The sequence below is a fragment of the Cricetulus griseus genome, chromosome 2 (genome assembly GCF_003668045.3).
Source record: "Cricetulus griseus strain 17A/GY chromosome 2, alternate assembly CriGri-PICRH-1.0, whole genome shotgun sequence".
NCBI lineage: Eukaryota > Metazoa > Chordata > Mammalia > Rodentia > Cricetidae > Cricetulus > Cricetulus griseus.
Genome location: NC_048595.1, coordinates 385,781,039 through 385,793,296, shown reverse-complemented (window position 1 = coordinate 385,793,296; position 12,258 = coordinate 385,781,039). Strand labels below are relative to the sequence as shown.

The 12,258-nt window shown below is 40.2% G+C and overlaps 1 protein-coding gene across 1 annotated transcript in view; it reads right to left on the bottom strand.

Moving 5' to 3' along the window:
* Positions 1–12,258, bottom strand: part of Mov10l1 (Mov10 like RISC complex RNA helicase 1) — a 67,317-nt gene that overhangs the window by 19,380 nt on the left and 35,679 nt on the right. Inside the window, exons 14-20 of the mRNA XM_027397849.2 lie at positions 9,228–9,286; positions 8,676–8,773; positions 6,852–6,951; positions 5,036–5,214; positions 4,130–4,276; positions 3,012–3,133; positions 1,040–1,139 (exon numbers count right to left, since the gene is read on the bottom strand). Coding sequence (XP_027253650.1) covers positions 1,040–1,139; positions 3,012–3,133; positions 4,130–4,276; positions 5,036–5,214; positions 6,852–6,951; positions 8,676–8,773; positions 9,228–9,286 — 805 coding nt within the window. The remainder of the gene's footprint in view (positions 1–1,039; positions 1,140–3,011; positions 3,134–4,129; positions 4,277–5,035; positions 5,215–6,851; positions 6,952–8,675; positions 8,774–9,227; positions 9,287–12,258) is intronic.

The window sequence follows — 12,258 nt, the reverse complement described above, 5'->3', positions numbered from 1 at the left end:
AGGTTTCTCCACTAAGCAGTTACTACCTGCTTCTATCAGTCCTGGTTCAGCAGCCAGCCACCTTTTCTACTTATCTCTCAATGTGGCAAAAGCCTCAGGGATGCAGCTTGTGTTCTGGAATTTTCTGCCTTGTCTGGCCATGGGAAACTACCCTTGGACCTTTTCCATGATGCCCTTTTCTGGTAGGTCTCACACACATTAATATCATTTAATCAGTCTCTTAAGTGTTCTGATTAGACCAGCCCTTGTTTGTTCCTTAGTTCCTGTTAGTACTGACTCATAGAGCCTGGTGACTTGAGGGGAGATGGTAGGAACATGTCTGGAGAAGCCTGACAAGTTCATAAGTGGATGCCAGATGACTTCTCAGCTGGGGGTACCGAAAGAAACATGCTCTAAGATGATAATCCACGTCACTGTCCAAAGTACCAGAGAGATCAGATGGGGATCTGCCTGGAACACAGAATTGGAGGAGCTGTGGATTTGAGTGAGGAACCCCTGACAAATATAATGGTAATGATAGTCAGATCTTAGCAGGGCTTGAGGCCCTGTCCTTTTCCCTCTGCCATGTGGGAAACACCCATACCAGAAACTTCAGCTGTTGACTCTGCCATTGTGTTCCAAGTACCCACAACGGCTCTTAGCTTCTGTTTGCAAGCAAGTAAATAATAACAAGCAAGGGCCTTTCTTCCCAGCCACAAAAGACTGATGTTGTGATAAAAAGCATAGCTCTGACCTCCCGAATTCTCAGAGTCCCAGTGTACTTTCACTTGAAGACTGTGACTGTCATCAAGGGAAAACAGTATGACAGAAACACACACAAGCCAAACATCGAACAGCGGTGGTGCACACCTTAATCTCAGCACTCCTGAGGCAGAGGCAGGTGGATCTCTGTGAGTTCAAGGCCAGCTTGATCCACAGAGTAAGTTCCAGGACAGGCTTTAAAGCTACAGAGAAAACCTGTCTTGACAAACAAGCAAGCAAGCAAGCAAGCAAGCAAACAAACAAACAAACAGAAACACACACAAGACACAGGTCTTACCTGACCATTGATGTCTGAAATCAGTCCCAAAGGAATAAGGCATTCTGGTTCACTTGCCTGGCCTGCCTCGTCCACAAATACATGTGTGAAGTATCCAACTCTAGAGCCAAAGATGTCTGAATGGTAATTTCATTGTATCATTTAGCAGCTGCTACCTAACACATACTGGCAAAGCTCTGCTCTTGGGTGTTGGGATCATAATGGGGTATGGTTGTCACATGACTTAGGGTCACAACAGCTGCAGTCCTGCTAGGAGACTCATATGAATCCCTATCTGCAGCTGGTATTCTGTAAGAATGTGAATTTGTTTGGAAGGACATGAAGGGTGAGGGTGGGTATGAGCAAAGCCTGAGAACATCCTGGTAGCTTAGAGTTCTGGCACCTTGTATCACAAAAATCTTTTGCCCTTGTTTAGACTTGCACCCTCCCAGTCCAGCAGCCTCTTAGCCATGTGTGGCTCTTAAGCATTTTACAGTGGCTAGTTTCAAATACAAAAGCTCCAAGTTTCATACATAAATAATTAAATTTAGACTGTCTCATTAGTGATTTTATACTGATTACATAATAAAATGATATTGTGGGGCCAGCAAGTTGGCTCAGAGTGTAAAGGCATGTACTACTAAACCCAAGGACCTGAATTTGATCCCTGAGACAAACACTGTTGAAGGAGGGAACCAACTTCCTCAAGGTTATCTTCTGACCTTCACACTTGCACACACACACACACACACACACACACACACACACACACACACACACACACACACACACACACACCACACACACATAAAATGTTAAAAATATTAAACTTGGACTGGAGAGATGGCTCAGTGGTTAAGAGCACTGGCTGCTTTTCCAGAGGGCCTGAGCTCAATCCCAGCAACCACATGGTGGCTCACAACCATCTATAAGATCTGGTGCCTTCATCTGGCATACAGGCATACATGCAGGCAGAACACATAACAAATAAATAAATCTTAAAAAATTAAACTCCTAGCTTAAAAATAAATAAAATAGGTAACCAAAGAATATTTGTGAAATAATTGGCAACCTGTGTGTGGCTAGCTGCACTTGGCTCTCTCTGCTCTCAGATGCCTAGAACTCAGGCTAGAAAGGTGAGGCATGTGTGTGTGGGCCTAGGTCATCATCCTCACAGCTACATTCTGGGGTGAGTCTGCACCAAGCTGCAGAGAGGTCTGTTCTCAGGATCTCAGGAGTTGGGTCTCACTCTCAGGGAGCCTTGCTCCTCCTCCTTCCCCAGCCTGGCTATGATACTTCCTCTTCTTACCAGGACTGCTTGCAGCCTCCCTGGCTCGCTTCTAGAACATTGGCATGAAGCTTCCTCTCTCAGCTTCTTTGCAGCTTTTGGGTCATTCCTCCTAGCACTGAGGACATGTTCTTGGGAAGCTTTCTCTGGTTCTTAGCCCCCTGCACCATCTCTGTTCCATCTTCTTGGGGAGACACCACTGGTGTCTTGAGCTGCCCCCACCCAGGACTAACCTCACAGAACCCAGTTATTTCCTAAGTAGCTTGCCTTCCAGTGATCCTTTAAGCTCTCATTCAGTGGACTTCTACTAAACTAAGGTCATATCCTAATGTCTCTTCTAGAAACTCAAGCCTTTGGAGCCAGGCTTCTTGTTATATAGCTCCTGTCTCCATTCTTGTTTACCAGGCCTCAACTCTGAGGTTTCCTTTGTGTAAACATGCTCAGGGCTCTCTAACCACAGGATCTTTATATGTTGCTAGCCCACTGCCTGTCCATTCTACTACTGAATCCTTTGAGTCTCTTGGGTCTTATCAACAATCCTTATCCTCAGAAAGATGCCCCTCCCCTCCTTATTGCTCTTATCCTATGGATGACACTTCCCTTCACTACCCATTCTCCATCTGGTCAACTTCTTCTGACATAGTGTGGGGGGGAACTCCGTTCCTCAAACATCCGGCGCTCACCTCACTCCTATGTGGTGCTCACCTCACTCCTATCTGGTAGAACAGTCCTGCACTGCTACATGTAGTGATTATTATCCTGAAGCGTGAGGCTCTCCAGATATCTTCTCCATCTCTGCAATATGGTTTGATGGCATCAATAATAGTCTGGGGCAAAGAGGTTAGAGTTAGTTTGGTTTTCAATTTATTGATCATTTCCTTAAACTGGACAAAACAGCAAAGCTGGGCAGAATTCTAACAAGATAATCTTGCCCTGTTGCTACTTCCTAGTGATGACTAATTGTTAATGATCACCTTAAATTCAAATGTCTTGTATTTTCATATTAAGTCCATGTTTTATGGACTCTAAAGGCATGGATATACTATAATCCTTTACATAGCCCAGAAAACAACTTAATATAGTTTCCTAGTCACAATTTCTTTTTTAAAATTTATTTATTTTTAATTCATGTACATTGGTGTTTAGTCTGAATTTATCTCTGTGTGAAGATGTTGGATCCCCTGGAACTGGAGTTATAGACAGTTGTGAGCTGCCATGTGGGTTCTGGAAATTGAACCTGGGTCCTCTGGAAGAGCAGCCAATGTGATTAACTGCTGAGCCATCTCTCCAGCCCAATTTCTTTTTTTATCAATATTTTATTCAAAAATGAACTAGGATCCTCTAATTTTCCAAAAGGGATAGTGGTAACCAAATCTATAAAACATAGTGAAGAAGAAATAGGACTAGGGCTGGAGAGATGGCTCAGAGGTTAAGAGCACTGACTGTTCTTCCAGAGGTCCTGAGTTCAATCCCAGCAACCACATGGTGGCTCACAACCATCCGTTATGAGATGTGGTGCCCTCTTCTGGTGTGCAGATATACATAGAAGCAGAATGTTGTATACATAATAAATAAATAAAATCTTAATATAAAGAAATAGGACTATATTTGAAGAATTAAATGAAAGTGTAACATGAGAATTTAACAAAACTGAGAATGTTCACAAAAGCATTGTTAATGCAGGAGTGCCCACCATGGAGCTGAGTTGTATCATAAGACAAAGTAATTTCTCCATTACAACTTTCTATGATATTAATTACCTCCTACTCAAACCTGCCTACTTGGAAGGATTCCAAGTGCCCTCCCCCATGCCTGGGGCTCACCTCCTCAAATCTGCAGGTAGCATTCACCCGGACCATGGCAGCTGGCTTCAGCACCTTGCTCTCATGAAGTCGCAAACACACAAGGTCAGCAGCACTGTTGGAGGGAGCGCAGACCAAAATCCGACTGTCCGGCAAAGCATAATGTACCTTCATTAAGAGGTAAGAGACCAGGGATCTTACTGCCACAGAGTGGAAACCCCAAGTCTGTATTCAACATACAGATTCCTTTATAGGGAATAAGGGGTGAGATCCTGGATACTAATCCCTAAGCACTGAAACATTCCCTGCAAAGTCAAAGTGACTACTCTGCCTCATTGGCCACAGATGAGATGTAATCAGGTGGTAGCCACCCTCCCCCACACACTACTCCCAAATACATACAGAGAAAGAGAGAATGCAGGGTTATCCAAGGTTTGTATATGCTGTATCCTCAGTTCTGCAACCATAACCTTCTACACACCTCCACAAGTATCTCCATAGACAGTACCAAGTCATATCAATCTCTCAAGTCCAGCTTGAAGTATAGCACAGAACACTCATAGTATGCTTGCTAATCAAAATCCAGAATGACACTGTAATCCAACACACACAGTATTTTCATCAATTTAATTGGAAATACCAAGGAGATACCAGCAACTGCTGCAGAGTGGTGGCTTCAGTACTGTTCTGGCAACTTCTTCAGTAAAGCTTCACAATGAGACCAAAGGGTTACTCTATTCTAGAAATGAAGTTTCCTTCTACACTTATGAAATAAACTTAAAATCCTAATACACAAACAGACAATGTTAGGAGCTAAATCTTTCTCTAGTTCTTTACAAATGTCTCTAAAGTTTAAAGTAATACTTCCTGAGATACAAACACATGAATACAGCACAGACCCACAGCAACCAGCACCACCATCCTTACTTGCAAAACAGCCTCAATTATTGTCACAGTCTTCCCAGTTCCAGGAGGTCCGAAAAGAATATATGGGAGGGGTCGGCAGTCGCCACTCAGAATCCTCCTCACTGCCAGCTTTTGGTTTTCATTGAGCACTGGATTGAAGAACTCCTTATCTCTTACTTTAGGGATCTGAATTTCATCCACTGCATTTTTAAGTGGAAAGACAGCCTAGTCAGAGGCCTTATTAGATGTTATAAAGGCAAAATAAAACTTGACAATGTCAACAACTTGAAAGTTGTTGTGACAGGAGAACATGCTTTGGAACAATTTGTATTTTTTGAGGCAAAGTCAGGAAAAGTAAGTTAGCTTTTCAAGCCACTTATAGATAACAGCATTATCTATAATTATTCAGCATTATCTGAAATATTATGGGTTTAAAAACTTTTTTGTTGGTCATTTCCCCCAAACATTTAAATGAGCTGTTTTAGTCAACATACGAAGCAGTTAAGTTTCACTGTGGCACTCTCACACACACTTCATTTGGGCTGACCTTCCGGACCTCAGTCTCCACCTCACTACACTTCTTCTGCTTCCCCCCTTCCCTCACTGCCTATACTCTGCTTTCATGTCACATGTATTCTAAAACCCCCTCTTCCTTTCCCTAACACCCCTTAAGGCCTCATTCCTTCTCACAGCACCCTACTTTTATGACCTATACACCAACATACATACATGTCTAATAATTAAAATTTAAGATCTGCATATGAGAACCACTTTGTCTTTCCAAGTCTATGAAACTGCTTAACAATTTCCATTCCATAAATTTCCAGAAAAGGGTTATGATTATCTTTTATCTTAATTCATCTAAGTATATGTAGTACATTTTATCCATTCATCTGTTGACAGACAGCCGGGTTGGTTCCATGTCTTAGTAACTATGATTAGTTTAACAGTAAGTACATATCAGCAAGCATCTCTTGTATACTGACTTAGATTTCTTGGGGTTTATATCCAGTAGTATATACCCCAATCCAATATAACAGTTACTCTATTCATAGTTTTTTTCTAAAAAGATCTATTTTGTATGTATGAGTGTTTGCCTGCATGTATGTCTGTGTACCACATGAGTGCCTGTAGTGGCCAGAAGAGGGTGTCAATTCACTGGAACTGGAGTTGCAGATGGTTGTATGTGCCATGTAGGCACTAGGAACCAAACATGGTCCTCTGCATGAACAGCCGGTGCTTCTTTAACACTGAGCCATCTCTCCAGCCCTACTTTTATTTTTTTGAAATTTCTAGACTAATTTACTAGCAGTAGTATGGGTTCTTTATCAGTATCTGTTGTCTGTCTTCTTGATGTTAACCTCTCTGCCTGGGGTGAAATAGGATTTTGAGCAGTTTTAATTTGTATATCCCTGATGGCTAATGATGTTGAACACCTTTTTAAATGCTTACTAGGCATTAGTGCTTGTCACTATTACAGCTCAGGTGTGCTGAATCCTGCTTGCAGGTTTGCTACTGAAGCTAAGTGAGAGATTACTTGAGCCCATGAATTTAAGACCAGCTTAGGTGACATGGCAAGACTCTGACTTAAATATAGAGTATACAACAACTTAAGAGCACACATGGCAAGAATAATACACAATCTAAGTTTTTTCTAAAGCATCTAATCTAAGCCATCAAGACACCCCTTGGGAGCAGGCAGATGGGGCTTCAGCCTTCTCTATGGACAATGTGTCTGTCATGACTGTATCTCCAACCACAGTGTGTTTCTCAGGCACCTTCCTTCGAGAACATACAGGTTCCTTTAGAGCCCATTATGCACTTGTACCCAACTCACTAGTGTCTGCAGGAGTGGCAGCCTTCTCTGGCAGGTCTGTGGTATCCATGTGCCTCTCCTTTGTTGTATGTTTAGTTTGGTCCTTCACTGTTTTCTTGTTCTGGAAATGATCATGAAGAAAGTAGTTACAACAATAGCTTTGTTTACATAGCTCAGTTTAAAGAGCAGCATAGACACCTACCAACAAATTCTGTTGGGAAGCTATGTGGATCACAGATTTCTGGGCACAACAAGACCCCTGCACTCTTCAGCTTACAGCAGCTGTGATTACCTGTACAAAACTATCCCAAGCCTGTCATGGAGTAGAGAATGAATCATGGAATCTACCTTCCTAGAAAATTTATGCACAGGCTGAGAGGGGAGGGAGAAACTGAATTTTCTTCAGTAGTACAGCAACTGGTAAGATGTTCATATGACTATAAATGAACTCTCAGTCATGCTCCTGTAAGCAATCCAATAAAAGACATGAAAGTAGATGGGGGAGGGGGTAATATTAAGAAAAGGATAAGGGAGTGGGAGGAACACAAGAGAGAATAGTGGGAGTGACTGATCAAAATATATACATGTATAAAAATGTCATAATGACATTAATAAATAATTTATATGCTAAAACATTAGAAAATAAAGCAATTAACAGAGATTCCAAGCAACAAGACCTTTTATACTTTTGGAGAGTACTTATAGAATAGTAAAAGAGTTCCTAAATATTACATGTAATTTGAAATTTTCTATTATTATACACTTAAGACATTGCCATGAAATCACATCCCAACAGCATACAACTGTAGTTTGCAAACCTCAAGATGGCATGGGTGGCCTTTCATATTACTAGAAACACAATGATAAATAAAAACCATTTCTATTTTACTCACAGAATGTACTAAGAGCCTAGTACACCACCTCCAACACAAAGGCACTAAGTTGCCATTTATAGAAGTACTGGGTTAGAGACATAAAACATAAAGTATCTTTGCAACACTTACAGACTACAAATATTAATGACATGCTGGGTGTATATCCTTTCAGACATTTTCTATGCATATACAAGCACATAAATGCCCCCTCCGGTGTATATAAAGAGAGAAAAAATTTTTCCAGATAGGGTCATACTAAGTAGTCCTGGGTGGCCTGGAATTCTTATTTTAGACTAGGCTGGCCTAAAATCACAAAGAGCCTCCTGAGTTCTGGGATTAAAGGTGCTCATCACCGAAAAGCACATAATTTTAAAATAAATTGGTACGGTCATACAAGCACCCATATCTTAATTTTTCCTTGTTTAAATATATTGTAGCACCCTGGTCCTACAAATAATTATATATACACTTAAACTAAATATACCCTATGAATATTTTATTAAGATTTATTTTTTATTATATTGTATGGGTTTGCCTAGGTGTATGCCAGTGTACCTTGCATACAATACCCTTATGGGCCAGAAGAGGGCATCCGATCCTTTGGAATGGGAGTTACAGGCAGTTGCTAGCTGCCATTTGCATGCTGAGAGTCAAACCTGGGTCCTCCTGAAGAGCAACAAGTACTCTTAACCAATGACTCCCACCCATTTTGAGACAGTCTCACTATGTGTTTCTGGCTGTCCTGGAACTTGCTCTGTAGACCAGGTTGGTCTTGAACTCACAGAGATCTGCCTGCCTCTGCCTCCCAAGTGCTGGGGTTATAGGTATAAACCACTACACCCAGCTATTTTAGTTTTATTTTAACTGAAACTTTGGATTATTTGTGAATAACATTCCTCTAATACTCCAGTCAAGTGAGAATTGAATTCATATTATGTACTTAAATATATCAAAGTCATAGAAACTCTACCTTGGTGATGGACTGCCCATCAATTTTGGTGTCCTGTGCAAGGCTCCAATTCCCTGTCACCTGGGGAGACTGTAAAATAATTTCTTCTGGAAACAACACTTTGAAACAAGAAGAAGTAAAAGGGCAGATGTTATTTGAAAGTATGGATGAAGACAACCTAAACATCAATGGCTGATTCTAAAATAGTTCATATTCCACTCTATTCAGGATCCCCTTTTCCTAGTTTTAACATTAAATAGACTTTGCAATAAGCCACTACTTTTCTCTGAGAACAAAGGTGAATTACATTACCAGGAGTAAATATAGAGAACAATGAACTAATTTTCAATTATTTAAGTATGCTATTTTTACATAGTTAAAATAGTAAAAAAAACAAGATGGGGAGGAAAGAGGAGACAAACTGCCCAATAGGAAGGTTAAAAACATGCTGTCATATAATTTTAATTCTTACCCATGACTAAAGAACTGAGGAGACCATTCTGCACAAATTTTTTCATGAACTATATAAATTTACCCCAGGGAGATTTAATACTACCAATCTATGAAACACACCTTTTACACCCAAATGGATGACTTGTTCAAGTGCATAGTGACACCGTCTGCTTGTGGTCCTGCCAGAAAGAAAACATAAAATGATGAACATAAAATGAAGTTTAGAGTTTACAAAAATTTGATTACATAAATGTTACCATGGAATGTTAATTTCAAACACCAAAACTTAGATAAAATTTTTGTTTATATTCTGGTCACTACAATTTAATTGCCTCTGTCATGGCTTTGGAAGGTGTGACCTTTAAGAGATGATTAGGTCATGATGTTAAACCATTTCTGGGTGAACAACATTGTTAGAAAATAAATTCAAACTCATTGTGTTGGCTTTCTCTGGCCCATTCCTGTGTTCTCTTCAGTATTCCATTGCCATGTTTTGGAGCAGCAAGAAGGCCCTCACCATGCTGCAAAGCCTTCAGAACTTTGAGAATAAATCTTTTCTTTATAAATTATCCAGTCTGTGTGATCTGTCATAACAACAGAAAACAGACAATATGATAAACTTTCATCAATCACACTAACACAAACTTTATGAAAAGCTTGTAGATAAAAGATTACATACAGGCCAGTTGTTACAGGGCTGTAAAGGCATGTTCCTGCCCCTATGTGAAGGGAAAGTGTACCCACACAAAACATCAGACAATTAGGTGTTTTATACCTAAGTTTAAGCAGAGACAACTGAGGATTCAGGTTGGCAGGCACCATCCTTAAATAACAGTATTGTGTCAAGAGAAAAACAGTTTTGCTGTAGTTTTTTTGTTTTGTTTTCATTTGAAATTGGAAAAAAACCAAAGAATAAAAACACAGGAAATCAAAAGACATTTTCAATAAATCAAGATTACTAATACTCCAAAATCACAAATGAAAGATGCTTTACTGTTCTACTGGGTAATTTGGCTCTAATCACAGAGCAGAGCAGCTTCATGCCTTCTCCGAGACAAAGGACAGGCTTCTTGAAGACTCATATGGTGATGGGACACAACATAGACAGACACCTGACCATTCCCAACTATTACAGGGTATAGGGTGGTTGCTAAAAGCCACCATCAGGATCCGTTTCTGTGGTGCATAATTGCAAGTGTGTACACTCTGATATCTCTGTGAGGTGCACTGAACCTGTGTAAGTCCTGTGTTCCTATCTTTGCAAGATAATTGCTTGGGATACAATAAACTCCATATAAAGAGGGATAAGAGCTGGGACAGAATTACCCCAGGCCTTGGCCAAACTGATTGTAACAAAGAGATAGAAAAAGAGAAAAGTTAAGTAGATGCCATAAGTATGAGCATTGGGGTGGAGGTACAAAGGACAACACACAAGACTTCCAAAGGAGGGCAGAAATGAGAAAGAAAGGGCCACAAAAACAACTTCCCCAGGTATGAACTCATGGTTCAAGAATAAGATTTGCCAGATGTCAACTGTCTGTTTTAGCATTTTTGTATAAGATAATTTTTGTATAAGATAAAGAGAATCTTAGGGCTGGGGAGAAGGCTCAGGTGTTTAGAGCGCACTCTGCTACTGGAGAGGACCAGAGTTCAGATTCCAGCATCCCTGTTGGACAACGCACGCACGCGCACACACACACTCGTTTAAAAAGAATCTATTATTTCTTCACTGGGGACTAAATGACCAGCAACTAAGCTAGAGTGGTAAAGTAACTCAGAGTAATATCCATCCACCACCAAACACATGAGGTACAAAAAGGAAGGTCTTCAATTTATGGTCTTCACTTATAACATATGAGGGTCTGGAGAAAGAAAAGCAGATGGAGCCCCCCCCCCCCGAGAGGAAAAAGGAAATAATACAAGATCAGAGCAAAACTTAATGCAACAGGGAATAGAATAATAAAAAATGGCATGCCAGTGGAGCCAAAAGTTGGGTCTTTGACAAGGTTATGGCCTGGAGAGATGGCCCACTAGTTAAGAGTACTGATTACTCTTGTAGAGGATCAAGGTTAGATTCCTAGCACCCAGATGGCAGCTAACAACCATCTGTGACTCCAGTCCTAGGGAATTTGATGCCCTCTTATGACTTCCATCGGTACCAGGCATGCATATAATGCACAGACATACATGCAAGCAAGACACTCGCACACACAAGATAAAATAAAAATAATTTAAAAGACCCCGAATTTCTACAGATACTGAGGAGAGAGGAAAAAAATACAAAAATCACTAACATCAGGAATTAGAAATGTGAAACCACTATAGATGACACATATAGGAATAACATAGTAAGAAAAGTCTGTAAATAACTGAAATGCAAATAAGACAACCTGGATGAAATACAGAGGTCTTAAACTGTACAGACTCCTAAAGCTTACAGGAACCTAACAACCAGGTCAGGAAGATGGCTCAGCAGGTAAAAGAACTTGCCACCGAAGTCTGATGATCTGAGTTTAATTCCCAAACTCAAGTAAAGGTCCAAGGAGAGAACTGACTCCACAAAGTCATACACGCTTATATGCATGTGTGTACACATGTATATACAAATATACATAGGCACACACACATGCACATAAATAAGAAGAACCTAGTACTAAACCTAAATGATCCTTTTTCTAGTAGACAATAGTCTACACAGCTTAAAAGTTTCCCATAATGAAAACTCTAGATCTAGAATCCCCCAGAGGTGACTCTAATAAATATCTAAGGAAGAAATTATATTTATTCTATACAAAGTTTTCCAGACTATACAGTGCACTGTAGACCAGTATGTCTCATAAACATAAATATAAAAAATAAATAAAATTTTAGCAAATCAGACCTAACACACATAAAAGAAACCACATCATGACCAAGTACTATTCATCTCAGGAGGGAAAGATGAAATTACATTAGAAAACAAATTAAGAAAATTGACAGTGAACCCAAAACTGAAAATCCCCATAACTTCAAAAGATATAGAAAAGCATTTGACAAAATCAGTGTCTATTCTTTTTGTTTGAGACAGGTTCTCACTATGTAGACCTGGCTGGCCTGGAACTCAGAGATCTGTCTACCTCTGCCTCCTGAGTGCTCAATATCTATTCTCGAA